At 45.1% G+C, this 18,484-nt stretch overlaps 1 protein-coding gene across 2 annotated transcripts in view; it reads right to left on the bottom strand.

The window, feature by feature from the left end:
* Positions 1 to 5,109: 5,109 nt before the first annotated feature.
* Positions 5,110 to 18,484, bottom strand: part of CALB2 (calbindin 2) — a 31,961-nt gene continuing 18,586 nt past the window's right edge. Inside the window, exons 3-11 of one of the 2 annotated variants that reach the window (XM_006878626.1) lie at positions 17,840 to 17,929; positions 16,237 to 16,317; positions 11,076 to 11,132; positions 10,302 to 10,379; positions 9,850 to 9,905; positions 9,485 to 9,524; positions 9,324 to 9,377; positions 8,491 to 8,562; positions 5,110 to 5,226 (exon numbers count right to left, since the gene is read on the bottom strand). In XM_006878626.1, coding sequence (XP_006878688.1) covers positions 5,110 to 5,226; positions 8,491 to 8,562; positions 9,324 to 9,377; positions 9,485 to 9,524; positions 9,850 to 9,905; positions 10,302 to 10,379; positions 11,076 to 11,132; positions 16,237 to 16,317; positions 17,840 to 17,929 — 645 coding nt within the window. Of the gene's footprint in view, positions 5,227 to 8,490; positions 8,563 to 9,323; positions 9,378 to 9,484; positions 9,525 to 9,849; positions 9,906 to 10,301; positions 10,380 to 11,075; positions 11,133 to 16,236; positions 16,318 to 17,839; positions 17,930 to 18,484 lie in introns of those variants that run through there. The other variant, XM_006878627.1, reaches the window with a different exon arrangement.

The following is an 18,484-nucleotide window of genomic DNA, read 5'->3' as shown; positions in this document are numbered from 1 at the left end:
CCTTTAAATTAATGTAAACTGTTCCATCTGTTTTCTCTTGGCATCCTAAGAGACTCCTTTTTCCCCCCTCCTTATTCATCTTCATTCAAACCTTAGCAAATAATTTTTGACTCTTCAAAATAGACCATGAATCTGATATTAAATATCAGCTCCTCTACTATTTATCTGATATATGTCATCCACACTTATAAGCTGTTGTAATGCATCAGATTCCTAATTAATTGGCCTCACTGCACCTCTTCTGTCTTCTACAGTTTGTTCCAGAATCTGGTGGTGGTTGCTAGGTGCTGCCAAGTAGAGGACAACTCATAGCGACCCTGGGAACAACGGATCTGAACTCCGTCACATCTTGTGTCAGCCTCACTATCTGACACACCAGAGCCCATTGCTGCAGTCTGGGTCGATCCATCTGGTGGAGGGTCTTCCTTTCCTTTGCTGTCCTTCTATCTTTCCAAGTATGATGTCCCTCTTCAAGGAACAACCTCTTCTAGCAAAATGCCTAAAATATGTGAGATGAAGCTTTATCATCTTTGCCTGCAAGGAACACTCTCCAAGACATATCTGTTTGTTTTTTGACAGTCCATGGGATATTTGGGCATGGTGCAAGGAGGGACTGGTCCTTGGAGAGGGACATCATGTTTGGCAGAGTGGAGGGGCGGCGAAGGAGAGGAAGACCTTCGATGAGATGGATCGATTCTGTGACTGGAGTGGTGGGAATAAGTGTGTTTGAGACGGCGAGGTTGGCACAGGATAGAACAGCGTTTGGAGCTCTTGTACATAGGGTCGCTATGAGTCGCAAACGACTCGATGGCACAGAACAACTCCAACACCACAGTTCAAAAAACATGTTATTCTTCTGAAAAATCTTTATTCATTGTCCAACTCTCGAATGTATAGCAAATGATCAGGAAGACCATGGCCTGAAATCAGTGACACCTTGTCCTCAAACTGATGTCATCGTTCCTTAGTAATTTGGAGAGGTCCTTGACTGAAGACTTTCCCAGTGCAATATGTCTCCTGATCTCCTGACTGCTACTACTAAGGGTGTTGACTGTGGATCCAAGTAAGATAAAATCGCTGGCAGTTTCAATCTTTTTTCCATCTGTCACGATGTTGCTTATCAGTCCAATTGTGAGAATTTTTGTTTTCTTGACACTGAGATGCAATCTGTATTGAAGGTTGTACTCTTTGATCTTCTGCAGCAAGCACTTCAAGTCCTCTTCACTTTCAGCAAGGCAGGTTGTGTCGTCTGCTTGATGTACATTGTTTATGAGTCTTCTTTTGATCCTGATGCCACATTCTTCTTCATAGAGTCCAACGTCTTGAATCATTTACTTAGCATATAGATTGAATAGGTTTGGAGAAAGCATACAGTCTTGACTCAAACCTTTCTTAATTTTAAACCATGTAGTGTTCCTTTGTGGTTTGTACAACAGCCTCTTTGTCTAGGTATAAGTTTCACATCAGCATAGTCAAGTGTTCTGAGATTATCATTCTTCTCAATGCTAGACATAATTTGTTATGATCCACACAGTAAAATACCTTTGTATAGTCAATAATGCGTATACAGATATTCTTCTGGTATTCTTTGCTTTCATCCAGAACCATCTGACATCAGCAGTGATATACCTGGTACCATGGCCTCTTTTAAATCCAGCTGAGTTTGGTAACAAAATGGTAACATTATTGAAAGGACCTTTTGGCCATGGGGTCTGGGCCACTCCTGGGGTGAACCTCAGAGTCTTGAATGGAGCATTCTGTGCTTCTCTCAAATATAGCTCTATGCAATTGTGCCTGGTTTTAGAAGGTGTATAAATCAAGTCTATGCTCTGGAGACAGTTGCCTTTAAGGGTCCAATTTCTTGTCTCAGTGTCGTGCTCAATTCCCTGTCAGGTCCCAAGTTTCTGTTTGGAATGAGAGATACTGCAATCCTAACCTTTGGAAGGCATGGAACCTGGGGGATTTTTCCTCTTAAGATTTCTGTTTGTAGTTCCAGGAACAGATGAGCATGGACTCCACTAGGAATTAGGTAGCAGCAAAGTATGGTGGTCGAGGGATAGAAAACGGCTACAATAATCACAGATGCCACCACGTGTTCCCAGTTACCTGGGTCCTATTCATTGGCATCGCCTCCTTAGCACAGGAGACCCTGAAGGAATCACTGATGATGGTGTCGTGATTGTGGGATCGCTCTCCTCTCTCCCTTTGTCCCAGTGAACAAAGCACTGCTACCTGCCTGTACTCAGAACAAGCTAAATGAGCCCATTCAAAGGACTGAGTCTTCTTTGGGGCATACGTCTCCCCGTCTTCTGACTGGAAGGTATGCCTAGGAGAAAGGAGTCTAAGAAACTGTACCACTTAGGGAAGGACCCAGCTCTGCCCCAGCATGAATCCCAAACCAAACCAAAGGCTCGCTCCTCACCCATCTTACCTCAGGAAGCTTTTTCTCGAAGCACAGAAAAAGCCTTGAAAGGGCAATGGTGGAGCCCAGACTGGTGGCAAGGTAGTTTTTGGTTGAAGAAGACTAAGGATGAAATGACCCCCTTGTCTCCTAGCATGTGGAAGCTCTGTTTAGTGAAGAGAGACTCTCGCCAGCTAGCCTAAGTAAGCAGCAGAGATTATTGTGAGAATTTAAGGAAATGAGCATTAGAAGTGGGTAGGGTTGTGTGGGGGCTTGGTTTCATTCAGATGTCTTCTCTGTCTTTCTGTGTATGCCTCTGTCTCTTTCACATTTAAGGTGATGTTTCGGTGTCTGCCATTCATTCTCTCTCCCCCTCCAACCCTTCCTCTCTCTTCCTCACGTACGTTCTTGATTTCTCTGCCTCTGTCATGCTCTCTATCGAGCTCCCTTTCTCCCTCTTTTCTTCTCTCCCTGTCTGCCTCCTCCTTTCTCTGATTGTAGTTTCCCATCTGTTTTTTTTCTCTGAGCATCTTCTTTACTATTATCTGACTAGCATCCATGTAAGGATCTTAGTTTCTGCTCCTCCTAGCAACAGTTCGGGCCTGGTTTTCAGTTGCCATGGTACCATTTAGCCTCCAAAGCTGTATTAACATCCAGCTTCATTGTCACATCTCTGCCCCACGATTCCAAGAATCAACCCCAAATTCCAGTAAGGAGGATCTTGTTACCTTTTTCCGGCCCAGTCAGCTATGTCACATGTTGTCTGGGCTACAGCGTCTAGGCTGTGAGCTGGGTAAGCCTCTCAAAATGAAATGTGGCCAGTGAACAAAGCTGAATCAGGTGACTAGCACTCTCATGGTCTACAACTGCAGATAGACTCCTTGATAGCAGACTCAAAACTCATGGTCATCACGTTATTACAGCTTATCGAGACCCTCTATTGGGCTTCTGAGACCTTATGTTTTTAGTGGGAGAGAGTAGTCATCTTGCTCTTGCAGATTCCAACTGCTTGAGAAGCTCAGCCTTTCTGCTAGCACCACAACCTGCTCTACACTAGGCCTCCCTGGATGTCAAACACGGGGTCTTTCCAAAGGTGATTTTGGAATCAGATGAGCCTGAATTTGAGTCTTACCCTGACAACTAAGGACTTTATTTAATGGATTTGAACCTTAACTGCTTCATCTGTAAACTAATATTTGTCTCGTAGCATTGTTGTTGGTTTAAAGGGGATAATGTAAAAGTGCATCATGTAGACAGTCAATAAATTGTAGGACTAAAACCTCCCCCCCCCAAAAAAAAAATCAGTGATCTGTCTATCAGAGGATCTCAAAGAGCTCTGTTGATCCAAAGGCTGATCGAGCTCAGAACCAAATGTCCTCTGATAGATGTGGGAGAAGTTAAGGTTGTGGTAGTCTAGAATTCCTAGCTAAGAGTCCCATAATTGCCACATGCACTGATATCCGTGCTCTGCAGGAAGGCTGATATGGGGTTCGTCTCCTGGATTTATACCCTGGCTCTTGGGTATTTATAGCTGGCTGTGGAAGTTGGAGCTCATCCTGGTTGCCACTGACCCTCAACTCAGAGTGACCTCGTGTGTGCACTGACTTGTAATTACTGACTTTTAGGAAGTAGATTGTCAGGTCTTCTGAAGCTCCTCTTGGTGGACTTGAACCTCTAAGTTAGCCATCAAGAGGGAATGAGTAAATTTAGGTAATCATTTGTACTATTAGAAGCTCATGCTAGAGTTCTTCAGTCTCCATTCTCCTTATCTGTACAGAGGAGACAATTGAACATTGAAGCCCTTTTCTCAAAGAAGTCATAGAGATGCCCCAATGTAAACAGTTCACCATAGTAATTGAAACTTAACTTTGAATGAATTGGTAAGTGTTGCTAAAGTCTTGGAAATGTAGAAAGAAACACAGGTGAAGGACGTTTAACTTTACATGGGACTCAGGTTGGTGAAGAACCAGCAGTGAATGTGGGGTAAAAGCCACAAAGCCTAGGGGTCTTCTGCTTCCCTTCTAGTGACTGTACCCCAGTTGAGTGGTCTTGACTGCCTCTCTCACCCACATAAGGATAGGCCCCTTCTTTGTCAGGAGCTATTAACTGAAGAGAGAAGTTGACAGGCACTGGGTGAGCTTTCACAGCAGAACTTTTTCATTTTATTTATTGTCTGTAAACTCATATTTGGTAAACAAGAAGACAAGAAACCAAAAGAGAGGAGGAGCACAAAGAAGGCAAGGAAAGGGCCAGTGCCCTCCACTGACAGGAGCTCTGAGATGACAGCCACACCATTAGCAAAGTGGTCGCTGAAACTGGGAAGTCCGGGGTGAGTGGTGGTCTAGGGGGAGGGCTGAGGGGAGTACAAGGGAAGGGTTCACTCTGTTGGACAAAGAAGCCTAAATAATACAGCGAATGAGCTCATGCATCACAGCGAAGAAGGCAGGGAACCTCTACTCGAGCCCCACGCCCTCCCATGCAGTTGGTGATCCAGGCTGCAGTCTGAGCAGTATCTGCCAGGTTCAGGTTAAAGGGCCTCAGAGGAAGCCCGCCAAGTGGCCCGTCCTCCATCTCTCCTTCCCGGCTCTGCTGGCTGGTGTGTGCAGGTTGCAGGGGCGGGCAGGGCACTTACGATTTCTGGTGTGAATACAGTGTCAGGGCAGCAGGGGCGGGGTCTGAGGGAGGGGAGAAGCAACCCCTGTCCCCCTTTACACAGGGGGCTCACTGCAGAGCACAATCTCCAGGTCCTTTCGGTAGAGCTTCCCTGCCTCTGCCAAGGACATGACGCTCTTCCTGTAGTTGGTGAGCTGTTGGATGTTCATTTCCTAGGAGACACAGGGAGAGGTGAGCCGCTTGGTGGACGGCCCCAGCAGTGCATTCACACACGTGCTTGAGTCGGTCTCTCTTCCCATCTTGTTTAGTGGTACAAGGCATGGGCCTTGGAATCAGACACCTGCATTAAACCTGCTAACCGCATTGCAAAGTCGTTGCTCTTTCTGAGACTCAGAAGCCTAACCTGTAAAATGGACACACAAATAGCACCTACCTCCTCAAGGTGTTAAAAGGAGTAGATGAGGGAATGAATGAAACAGCACTCAATACCTAACACGCAACAAGCACTTAAAAAATGGTCGCTTCTGTCAAGATAGCATACTGTGTGTCAATTTTTCTGCCTCATTTGGTCACAATCTAGTGAAAGCCAATTTGGGCCCCTGCTGGTGATGATGAAGACCACGGAGGCTCCCTGGTCTTGTCTCCAGGCTCATACGCCTCATCTGTTTAAATAAGGAATTCTAAACCCTGCTGCCTCTGGCAGCACAGCTCACCAGGCTGCTTCTGCTGCCTGTCTTCCTGAGGCCCATCAGAGGGAGGATTAGATGCTCTCACATGACCTGGGAGTAGGATGCCTGTGTCTCCATTTACAATGGATGCAATATTAAAACGCCATCAACATCCAATATGCCTTATGTTAAGTATATGCTTTATAGTAATTGCTTTGAATGCACATAGTAAGTCCTAAATAGAGCAAAGTCATCATCACCAGGAAATTATTTCAATAACTATGTCCACCTCCTTTCTTTCATATTTTTAATTCTTTCAGCCTCCTTCTCTTTCTGTATTGAAAATGGATAGATCATAAACACAGTGTCTAAGGGGTCAGTTTTAAAAACATTTCTTCTTCCACGGCGAGGAGTCATTATCCTCATTCTAATACTTTTAAAAACAGGAGGTATAAAGAGGTCTGTTCACTGAAGGAGTGGTCCAACTCACAGCCATAAACATCTCTAGTTGTCCAAGTAGTGAAGTATGTCTAATCACCTGCCTGGTTTGCCTGTCCCTAGTGATCTCTTTTTCTGTGTGTAAAGATTCATTCCCCCCCCCCCGCCCCCGTGCTATGAAACATTGTCTCATACTACACTTACTTCTCACCATCTCATAATCCAACAGTTTACATTTATGACTATACAAAACCACTTACTCTCAGACTGTCTTATGCGTTTATGACAGGCAGTAATGAATGCTGAGGTATGAGGCAGGAGTAACGCTAGCTGTGATGGTTAAGGTTATATGTCCACTTGACTGATCCATGACTCTCTGGGTTTGCAGTTATGCAATGCTGTAGCTGTCCTTTCTTTTTCTTTTTTTATTATTAATTTTAATGAAACTTTACAGAGACTTTGCCTTTCCATTCATTCATTGTTGCACTTTTCTCCCTACCCAATCTGCCCCTGTCCCTTTATTTCTTGATACGATGTAGTCATTCTCCCTATTGTGATTGGATGTACTCTTCCATTTTTGCATGACATCAATTTTCATACACATCTGGTCTTTGGAATCTAGCCATGTAAATAAATGAGGGATGAGTGTCCTAACTTCTAGCTTTGTGCCACCAGCCAGTGTAAGGACATTTTGTAAACATTCTTTGGGAGTATCGTCCATAAAGTCATGAACTAACACTAACGTGGGCCTGAGCTTTCTGCAAGTCATTTAGCACAGTTTTTTTCCCAGTTTCGCCCGAACCTGTTAGGATTCAAGAAAGGGACCCCAGGTATCAACGTGAAGCTTGTGAAAATTACCCACAGTATAGTCAGGCAGCGAGAGGTTTAGCAACTTGGAGATAGGGGGCTGCTTGCTTTCTCTGAATGTTTTCCTTGAAGCTAGGGAAAGCCTTAGGGATTTGCAGTTGCCATAGGAGTGCTAAGAAATAGTGAAAGCCTGGCTTTGCAGGGGCACCAAACATTAATCTGCTGCAAAAATCTTCTCACAGTCCATGCAGACACCATACAAATGGAATGTGCATCTCTCTTTGCATTAATCGCCAATGGCCTTTCCATTCTCAATACAGGCGTTTGTTCACAGACATGCAACTTTCTCCTGATCCATCACCTCAATTCCCAGGTGCCAGATTTAGAACCTGGGTCAAGTAGGGGCCTCCCAGGTAAACAAGCTTTATTAAATCCTGTTCGCGAACCTTCATAATTGCTTCTGGATTCCAGGATCAGAACCATCACTTTTATTTACATATATGAAGCCAACCTTTGCAGCTCTAGGAGCTGTCCTTTGTGTTAAATAAGGATGAGCTTAGTTAGTTGGTGACCATGTATTTCAGGTCACTCCAGAGATTATTAAGTACACTCCTTCAGGAATTATTGGCCTCAGGTGGAAGCAGGGTCATAAAAAGACAAATTATGCCTCCTTAATGCAATTATAGTTAAAGACGTTCTTTATTATGGTGCCTGATCTTCCTTGGACGTATAAGAATACATGAATAACTTTCTCCTAGAATTATGTACACAGAAAAATTTTGCCAAGTTCAAACACTGCAGCAACTACTTCCTTCTTCCCAGGAAGTGTTTATTTACTAATAGTTTATTTTCTGTCCCTTTCAGAAAATCAATTTTAGTAGCATGAAGAAAAAAGAAATTTAGGATAAAATAAATGAAGGATGATACTTAGGATAAAGACATGAGAAAGCTCTTGGAAAAGGAGACAGATAGACCTGGAGGCTGCGATGAATTTATTTCTGAAATTGAGCATTAAATTTAGCTCTTGCCTGGCATACAAGGCAATTAGGCAATGCAAGGAATTACAGAGCTTTCATGGTCTAATTAAAGAAGCAGACAGAACCATTTGCTGACACATTCTCCAGAGTCAAAGAAGTTGGCAGCAAAGCCTTGTTTCATGGTTCCTGTCCCACCTCTTCCCCTCCCATGAGTGCACCCAGATGAGCCTGGTGAGGGTCTGCTGGGGGATCAGAGGCAATATGAGAGGCAAAGTGATGAAGTTCGGCACTCCACCTGTTCCTGAGGGGAACAAACATCCATGGTTCCTCTTAGCCATTCTCTAACTCCACATTCTGCCGTTAACCAGTTTAGAATAGCCCTTTCCTCTCACTGGCCTCCAGCTCTACAAAATTCCCTTCTTGTACAGAAAGTCTTTTCTGTTGTCACTTTAGCTGCTGATTCCATGAAATAGCCCTTGTCAAAGCTGATCAGAGTGGGGAGCCCACAGCAGCACCAGCACTCTCCTCTCCACTTCCTCCCTTCAAGCCTGGAGTGTCACCCAGACCCTGAGGCCAAGTTGCTCACCTTCTTGTTTTTCTCATACAGGTCCTTCAGAAGGGCATCCAGTTCATTCTCATCAATGTAGCCACTCCCATCCTAGTCACAAGGAATATGGAGAATGAGCACAGAGCTCTGAGACTCAGACCCAGCGACCCTGACACTGCTTCTTGATAGAATCTGCCCATCCCAGGAGAGTCCAGATAGCCAGCCTCCCTTTTACTAGATAAAAAAGGTGCTATCAGACTGTGCAGTGTCAGATTAACACACTAGTCGGCAAAAGCGCAGGACAAGGAGTCTTCTGGTAGCCTCTAGTTCCAGTGTCTTTCACTTGTATTGAAAATGCAAATGAGATCTAAGAAGTATTCTGCTAACTCCTTGAATGCCAGATCAGAAGTAAGATATTACAGAGAGCATGGCACGTGAAAGTCCTCCTCCAGACCTTGGGTGGTAAAGAACCACAGGAATGGGCAAGAGAAGGGTGAAAGGGTAGGCAATGGGGTCAGCTTACTTCTGACTTCCTAGAAAAAGAACTTGCGCTGGTGCCAAAGTGCGACCAGAGGAGCAGTGGCATTGAACGTCTCCTTCTGTCCCAAACAATGAATGTGATCACACTCGGGCTCTAAGCATAATTCTCTTCTTCTACCAACTTTTGCTGCATTTTTCAGAAACCCAAATCATGAATGACGTTTCTCTTCTTACATAGACCTAGGTACTTCGGGGCCTTCCTGGAGGAAGGAATCAGGTAAGCTGGAGCTGCCCATCTAACCTCCTTAATGAAGAAGCTGACCCTTTCTCTCTGGGGGCTCCCTTGTCCTGCAGCCTTCAGAATTTTCAGTCTGCAGTGTCCTCTCTATTACCTTGTCGTAATATGTGAAGATTGCGTTGAACTCCTCTGAGGTCAGCTTCATGCCCTGTAAGGACCACGATAGGGAAGAGAGAAGGAAAAGACACTGAGTGGGTCTGTTGTGATGATGCCGGAGGGAGGGAAGAGGGAGAAGAAAGCAAAGGGATATTTTACCTGGAATTTAAGCAGGAAGTTTTCCTGAACAGGCAGGAGTCTGAAAAGGAAACCACAGAATAGATATAAGGGGGCAGAGAGCAGGCCAGGGTAGCTCAGACCTGGAGGGGTGCAGAGATAGCCTCTGAAGTTATACAAAGTGAGCACTTAATAATCAGGAGTTCACAGAAAGTTGAAAAAAGAGAAAGAAAAAGGCAAATTGAGCTATTGAAGTCCACAATTCCATCTGACTTTGTCTTGAGGTTCTGGACAACTGATCGGTCCCTCCTCCCAGCCAATGACCTCAGAGCTAGAGACAGGAACACAAGAATGACAGCAGGAATCTTGTTAAGAGATAATCTAGGGGTTTGTGGAAATGTGCTTACCGAGACATCTCAGAGAGACCCAGTTTGCCATCCCCATTCAAGTCAAACATCCTTAGCTGTTGGGGACAGAGAGAGATGTCTGGATTATTTGCTTTGATCTTGCAGTGAAGGCTCTTAGGGGGAGGAGAGGAAGGAGGGCAGAGGTTGGGGGGATCTTTTGTGGTCTCTTCAGGTCATCTGGGGACCAGGGACAATTGTAGTCTTAAGTGCCTGCTTGGAGAGGTAGTTGGACTTGGTTACTGCAACTCTCCCCAGTTCCCAGGGAGAGGAGGAACAGAGGCCAGCACCAAAGGTTCAGCCTCTCCAAGGTTATCTTTCTGGAGTTAGAGGTTGTAATGGAAACATGCTCCATAATTTCAGCTCAGTGGAGATCTCAGGGAGAGGAGGTATGGGGCCATCACTGAGCTCTTTGCTCGGTGCTACCATGGGGCACCTGCCCCCAGTCCACTCACTATGGTCTGGGTGTACTCATGGAGCTTGGGTTCATCATATGGCCGGTTTGCCTTCTTCAGGAGGTCTGACAGAAATCCCTGGAACACAAAAGACGGCTTTCATTTACTCATTCACTTATTTTCTGAGCCTTGCTGCCAATATAGAGCATGATTTTCTAAGCCCCTGGCCTTTATGTCATGACCTTGAAGCCCCAGAGGTGGCTCTGGGTTCAACTTCACCTACTGGAGAGGCAGTAGGGACCAGTTCTGCCTATTCAGAAGGGCAAAACATGGGGTTAGGGCTAAGCAGTGTCTGAGGATTAATGATTGGCTAGAGAAATTTGAGGGGAGAAGTACAAGCTTGAAGGCTAGCAACCTACAATTAGCTGGACATGCCTTAAGCATGCCTGTCCTCTGGACTGACGTGCCAGAGTGTGGTTGGGGTGAACTCTATGGCCCTAAAGCTCTGTGTCACTGATTTCATATGGCTTCCCTGAAGACGTTCACTTTAGAGCCAGGCATGCGTGTTCCTCAGGAGACCACAAACCTCTGTTTCTCATCTGCCTACTCTTAACTCCTCAAGTTCCTTAAAATCTGCCACTATGACTCCCCATTTCTTATGCGTTCCTTAAAATCTGCCACTATGACTCTCCATTTTCCATGCCTTCTGTGCAGACTACAAACCTTTATTTTCTCACCCAACTTCTTTCTCTTCTCCAGATTCCTTAAACCCACTGTCACTCAAGATTCCTTCCATTTTCCAAGCCCTCCACACCCCCCCAAGGCTCATCCTACCTTGAGCTCATTGGCTTCAATGTAGCCACTTCTGTCTGTGTCATACTTCCTCCAAGCCTGCAATGGAAAAGCCAGTCATTTTGCAAAGACATATTAAAATCTATACATCCTACATCTCATGTTGTTCTGGGGCAGGCCTTGATTTTCCAGAATTAGAGAGGTTGGGAAATGTAGAGATGACCTAATGCTTTAATGTAACAGATAAAGATTAAGTCTTGGTTAAGGTCACATAGAGAAGGAGAAAGACTGCTGAGACTCGGATCAAGGCCCTCTCTTGCTTTAATTTAATCCAGGTCTGGGTCTCATTTGGATCAACTTGTAATCAGAGGTGAAGTTTTCAAAGGTGTTAACCAGTTTCTACCAAGGCTAGGATGAGGATCTTGTGGGTTTTTCCCCCTGTGAGTAAATGAAGGTATCTTTTCATTGTTCTGGGAGCTTGTTACTCCAGACGAGGCAAGAGGAGGAACCCTCTGGAAATGGAAGGAATGGGCTTTGGTTACTCTTCACTGTCCTCCCCAGTGCATCCCATTGCATATGGCAGCCACATATGGTGCTGAGGCAGAATTGATAGTGTTATAAGGTTTTTAGATGCCCCAAAGCCACTCCTCTACCTTTAGAATAATAATAATAGCAAAAAAAAACCCACCCCAAATTCTAAGCTCCCACTCTCCATCTAATGGTCTCAAGGCAGAGCTGAGCCATCTCGAGAGACAGACCAATCAGATGTCTTCCTGGACCCCACCCATACTGGTTCTAGGCGCTAATCAGAGTCCTGGTTACTAGATGCATACGTGTCATCTCTGAGGAGCCAGGGCACAGTCTGCTGACTGTAACATCAGGAAGCTCAAATAGAAGTCAAGTTTCAGCAGATGATACGTTTCTTACTGCCTCCTTCCTATCTTTCCTCTATATCTGAGTCAGAACAGACATTACACAGGAGAAACAAGGAAAAATACGCTTTATCCAGTACTCCTGTCAAAAGTGTCTAATGTAATTTGCCTTTCTTTGAATGAGGGCTGAGTGTAATGAATCATTTCTAATGAATGGCAAATGTCACTGTGTGACTTGTGAGTTGAAGTCATACATGGCATTGCAGCTTCCTTCACGTTTTCCATGGATCACCTACTGTGGAGAAACCCAACAGCCACGTTGGAAGAATGTTCACACAGCCTATGGAGAGGATTATGGGTGAGCAACTGGGCTTTTCTGCCAACACCTGTGTGATTGAGTCATCTTGGGAGTAGAGCTTCCAGCCCAGTCAAGCCTTCAGATGACTGCAGCTCATCTAAGCTGATCCTAAACTGCTGATTCACGGAAACGATGGAAAATGAGTGTGCACTGTCCTCAGCTGCTAGACTTGCATGCATTTATACATTAATGAAAGGATCTTAGTGCAGAGGCACTGTCCTCTATTTAACAACTTGGAAATATAAGCTTTTTTTCACCCAGAAGGCCCAGGGAACCTCATTCCCCCAATCTTTGGTCTATTTTAGTGTTGGGTCTTATTTATTACAAGAGTAATTGTCTCCCCACTGTATCCATGTTTTATCGTCAGGGATTTGAGAGCTCATGGCCATTTTAGGATCTTGATTCCACACACGTGAACTAGACTGCAGAATGCTCTTGGTAGGGCAGCGTCAAAACCCACTGCATTAAGTCTGTTTTGATTTATGGCGACCACATCAGGTTTCTGAGGTTGTGAATCTGGAGACTGCCCATCTTTCTCCTGAGAAGCAGCTGGTGGATTCAAACTACCAACCTTTCAGTTAGCAGTGTAACACATAGTGCACCTCACCTCTAAGGTTCCTTAGAGAAGTGTCAAGGCCCAGACTTTTTTAGTTATGAAACAAGAGAAAGTTCCAGCAAAAGGGAAAGCAAACTCCAAATATAGCTAGTATTGGATTAGAGGAGTATCTTTTCCTCAGTGAAAATAAAAATGTCTTGGGTTCCATCACAATACTCCTTTCCTGGCCCAGAAAGCACAACCTTGGAAAGGTACCAGGAGTTGAGAGAGAGAGAGATGTGCAGGTCTCTAAATCTACCTTCACTAACCACCTGCGTGAACCTAGTGCATTAGGATTTTATTCAGCAAAGCTGAGGCTTGGTTTGACAAGAAGACAAGACCCCCTAAGTTGCCTAAAAGCAGGAGGATAAAGTGGATCCCAGTCCAGTGGCTGCCTCTCAGAGGAGACTGCGCCCCACCCCTGAACCCACCCCATTCCTCCTGCGTGCTGGCTCCTGCCCTGGAGAGCTCTACACCTCCAGCACTTTGTGCTCAGCCCCCACTGGGTCATTATTCTCTCCACATTCAAGGAAAAGGGTTCAGGAGGCTGGGCTTTTTGAAATCCCAAGGCAATCCTGAGGCCTCCCTAAAATTAGAAATTAAGATGTTGGACTGAGCAGTGGGGTGGGAGAAATCTGAGAGCACAGGGCTTTGGGGGCTACTGAGGGACCGTTTCATCTTTTCTGCTGATACAAAGAGGACACATGGACTGTAGGAGGGATGGCACTGCAGGGGCGTTTGGTCCCGGGGAACTTGGAGGGGAGGAGTCTTTGGCTCTGTAGATAACACTGAAAAAGGTCAGGCACATATGAATAAGGAACCATGTCAGCCGCACACAGAACACCTGCGAATGTTGAGAGAGGAGAGTAGATAAAGGAGGGACAGAGGAGAAGGGAGGGAGGACCTGGGAGGAGGGAGGAAGAAGAAGGGACAGTCTAAAGATTGATGCTGGTAGGGAGAGGAAGGAAGGAAGAAGGGAGGGAGGAGAGAAGGGTCAACTTAGTGTGTGATTGAGATGAGGAGGGGAGGGAAGGGAACTGAGGGGGAAAGGAGAACCAGGGGAGAGGGAAAAAAAGTGTGGGGGCAGAGAGACGGAGAGGGCTGTCCTTTGCTTCTCTTTAAGCATTTTGCCCCTATGGGCTCTGGTCACCCCTACTTTCCAGCCCAGCTATGGAGCAGATGTCAGCCTTTGGCTGCCACCCTGTCAGGAAAGAAGAGGTCAGACATGGCCAGAGAAGCAGGCACCATAGATAGCACCCTGATAAATGGTAATTATCTGCAGGATCTACCTCCACCCCCAACCGACTCCCACCCCAGGGAGAGAAGAGAAGAACCACAGTGAGATTCAGAATATCAATTACCAACTTATGGCGTCTTTCCACCCTGTGAAAAACTGGAGAAAATCCTTTAAAGCACCATAAAATGAAATCCATATCTGATGCTCAGCTGCCATTTGAGAAACGGGCCCTTCCTGTCCTGAGAAATGGTTCTTTCCAAAGGACTTTGTGTCAATGAGGGAGCACTCACTGCCCGATGGGTTTCTAGGCTGGCTCTTCAGTCGCTTTAGGCAGTGAGTCACGGAGAAGGGATTACCGGTAGCTGAGAAGGGATTTAACAAGAAGGAATGGCAATATCGGTGGGTCATTATTTACATGGGGCCATATGTGTGATGATGGGTTGGGTTGAGTTTCACTCTGAAGGACTCTCTTTTTTTCTCTCAGCTCTCCTCCCTCTCTCCTCTCTCTTCTTTCTCCTCCCTCTCTCTGAATAGCCAAGTTGAAGAGCCCAGAAAAACAGCAAGAAATAATTGGTAGTTTGCTTAACATCAAGATTGACTTACTTTGAGCCATATAAAATTGCCATGAGTCCAAAATGATTGAACAAAAGTGATTCCATATAGTTCTATCTAGTACTGATTTAAGTACGACATGGTGAAGAAATATTACTCAAAAGACACTTGAATTTGGATATCATATTTCATTCACATAAGCATCTTGGAGAATGTGTTTTGCAAAGTTGGTCATGCTCATTGTAAAGGGAACACTGAAGCCCGAACTACTTTCAAAGATCAAGCCTGGAAGGTACTGGGAACTGAGAGGCTCATGGGTCATTTGTTGTTTCTATGTGGCGTTGAGTAGAGTGTAACTTGTAGGGACCCTGTGGACAACAGAGCTGATCCTTGCCCTACCCTGCACCATCCTCTCATTTCCCAACATGCCTGAGCCTGTTACAGTCACTGCTGTAGTCACTGTTACAGCCTGTTAGAGTCACTGTGCCACTCTGTCTTGTTGAGAGTTTTCCTCTCTTTCTCTGACATTCCATCATTTCTAGGGAATAGCATTCTGTCTTTTCCCAAGGACTAGCCCCTCCTGACAACACACCGAAAGCATGTGAGATGACGTTTCACCACCCTTGCCTCTAAGGAGCGCTCTGGTTGTATTTCTTCCAAGATAAGCTTGTTTGTTCTGTTTGTCATAGGACGGTACGTTTTTCCGTCTTTGTTATGTGGTCAAGGAGAAGGAGGTGGGTATTGGTAGAATTCTTGTTCCATCTGGGAACTCTTTGAGGAGCAGACAGTTTAGACATGTTATCGGGAAAGAGATGTCCCTGAAGAAGGATATCATGCTTGGTAAAGCAGATGGTCAGTGAAAAAGATGTGAGGATGTCACAGGACCAGGCTGTGTTTTGTTCTTGTTGGGACCAACTCAGTGGTACCTAACAACAGTGTTATTGAAGAGTCTCAAGGTGGTGCATTTGAGTAATACAATAGGCTAGTTAATATATTTGGCTGTTAACTGAAAGGTCTTCCCAAAGGTGTCTTGGAAGAAAGTCCTGGTGATCAACTACTAAACCCCCTGCCACTGAACACTCTATAGAGCCCAGTCTCACTCCTATACACATGGCTATTCAACTGACTGAATAGCAACTGGTAATCTACACTTTGGAAGGAAGCATGGCAGTTACTGGAGCCAAACCAAGTGAAACAGATTTCTTTACTGCAGGATTTCAGAGGCTGGAACATACAAGTGTCTACAAAAAAATCTCCCAAAGAGAGAGGGTGTGTGTAGACACTCCACGTGCATGGGCCTCAAGCTTCCTCCTCACTTTCCTCCCTACACTTTAATGTGTACACCAGTCCCTGGGCTCTTGCTGAAATGCAGGTTCTGAATACTGGCTGGGAATTCTGTATTCCTAACAAGCTCCCAGCAGATGCTGATGCTACTGGTCCACGGTCCAGCCATGGACCACATGTGAGGAGCTGAATTCTGAGGGTCAGTGTCTCCCAGAGACCATTGTTAGTCATTAGGGTGAGGCTGGCTGCGACATGGGCGGAAGGTAGGTCCCACATGCAGAGAGAGGGCTGTGCCTTGGCCTCACCTCCATGAACTCGGCGCTGGAGCCCACGTGCTGCCTGAAGCACAGAAGGAAGTTCTCCTCGGTCGGCAGGATCTGCGCCAGCTGTGGGGACAGAGACACTTGTATTACCTTCCAGGGAGCAGTGGAGTGTCCTGTAGGAAGGATGGCAACAGGACAGGGAGACAGCGTGGGAATCCCATTTTCTTTGTCATGTGTGTCACATGTATGTAGACAGATGCCCATGCCTCATTTTATTGCACTTTGTAGATATTTTTTAAATTTTATTTTATTTCATTATTTTTTGCCTGTACCGTCAAATCATATCTGACTGGTACAGAAGGATATTGTTCCTCCTTCTCCAGCAGAGCATCTGGTGGATTCGAACCATGCACCTCTGAGATTGCAGTGCAGTTTCTTGCCACTAGGCCACCAGAGCTTGCCTGTAGATATTTTTTAATTTTAGTTGTGTGTGTGTGTGTGTGTGTGTGTGTGTGTGTGTGTGTGTTTTAACCAATTGAAAGATTCTGGCATCCAGTGTCAAGCACTTCTGTGGGAGGACCATTTTCCCAGTAACATGTCCCACTCCATGTTTCTCTGTTATGTTTTGGTCATTCTCACAGCATTTCAGGCTTTTTCATGGTGGCATTGCATATATATGGGCTCCAGTAGAGTGTAGATGTAACTTACATGCACTAAGAAAAAAATTAATATTGGGGTGACATGGAACCAAACTGCAAGGCACGCCTGTGTGATATATGTGTGCATGTTCTTAAAAGGACTCATGGCACCTTTAGAGTACCTGTTGCATCCTGAAGACATTTTCACTCTCCAGCTGTTCTAAGAGATTATCATTTGCTTCCTTGCCCCTTTGAGGTGGTGGTGGGGTACCCTTGAGTTGGAACCGAATCAGAACTGGTTCTTCAAAGGCTTTCAATCACATGGGAGGAGATTGCCTATTTTTCTCCCACAGATCAGCTGGTGGATTCAGACTGCACACCTTAGAGTTGACAGTGCAACTTCTTACCACTATACCACCAACCTCCCACCAGAGCTTCCTGGGGAAAGTAAATTTCATTTTCCACGTGATATACAGGAAAAGACCCCCCCTTGCTTCAATGCTAGTAGACAGGAGGAAAGAGCAGTTTTTTAAGAACCTCTCTATTTCCCCTCCTCAACCCTTGGGTAACTACTAATCTGTTGTTTAAATTTTTGATTGATTTACCAATCCTAGAAATTTCAATAAACGGAGTCATATTGGTTTTGACCTTTAGTGTCTGTCTTATTTCACTTAGCATAATATTAATTCATGTGGTGGCATGTACCAGAACTTGATGTATCTTTTAGATGCTTAACTTTCTGTTTGTAAGGATATAGCATTTTTTTAATCCATCCATCTCGAGAGACACTTGTATTATTTCTTTGGCTATTGTGAATAATCTTGCAGTGAATGTTGGTGTACGTGGGCTAGTTTGAGCTGCTGTTTTCTATTCTTCTGGGTATATATTTAGGAAAGAGCATTTTAAGCCCTTCTTGGACCCTCTGGAAGGATGCCTGGGGTCTGCGAGAGGCACAGGAGTGGAGGAGCCCTTCGTACAGAGCTCTTGACCAGGACAGCCGGACTTACCTCTGCCATCTCGATTTTCCCATCTGAGTTCTTGTCATACTTCTGCATGAACTCCTTCATCTTCTCCCCAAAGTTGTCACTCTTTGACACCTGCAACAGGACAAAGGGTGCATATTTTACATCTGGATCCCCGTGAGTCATGGGTCTCACACCCCATCCCTGTGATGATGGCAGGGAGAATTTTGTGTCCTGAGTCCGTGGCCATGGAGCCAGACTGAGCTGAAGCTCATCTTGTTTCCATCCGAGACCACATCAAATCCCAGCCATCACTTCTTCAAGACTAAGCACATAATTTTCAAAGGGGGACAGGTGTAGAGGCAGAGTGTTTACCAGGCATTGAACCTGCTCCGCTGCCTTTGAAATGGATTAACCCACCTCTCAATCAGAAGGCTGGGCACTTAACACCCATTTCTCAGATGTGAGAATGTCACTATCGCAAGGTGAATTTGCTCCTCTTTAAAGAAGAAATTGCCATTACACAATATTTTTTTCACCCAGATTTTATGCCAGAGAAAATAAGAGTAATTCAGTTAGTCTTTTTTTAGTTATTATTGCAATTAATGAAAAGATAATAAACTTGAAAAGTACTTTTGGTTCATTGTTGACCTATCTTGAATCTAAGACTTCCCCCCCAATTTCTTTAAA

The sequence above is a fragment of the Elephantulus edwardii genome, unplaced genomic scaffold (assembly GCF_000299155.1).
Source record: "Elephantulus edwardii isolate Elephantulus edwardi_28Jun2011 unplaced genomic scaffold, EleEdw1.0 scaffold00001, whole genome shotgun sequence".
NCBI classification, from domain to species: Eukaryota; Metazoa; Chordata; class Mammalia; order Macroscelidea; family Macroscelididae; genus Elephantulus; species Elephantulus edwardii.
Note: the sequence above shows the minus strand (reverse complement) of the source record. Positions and strands in the feature narration are given on the sequence as shown.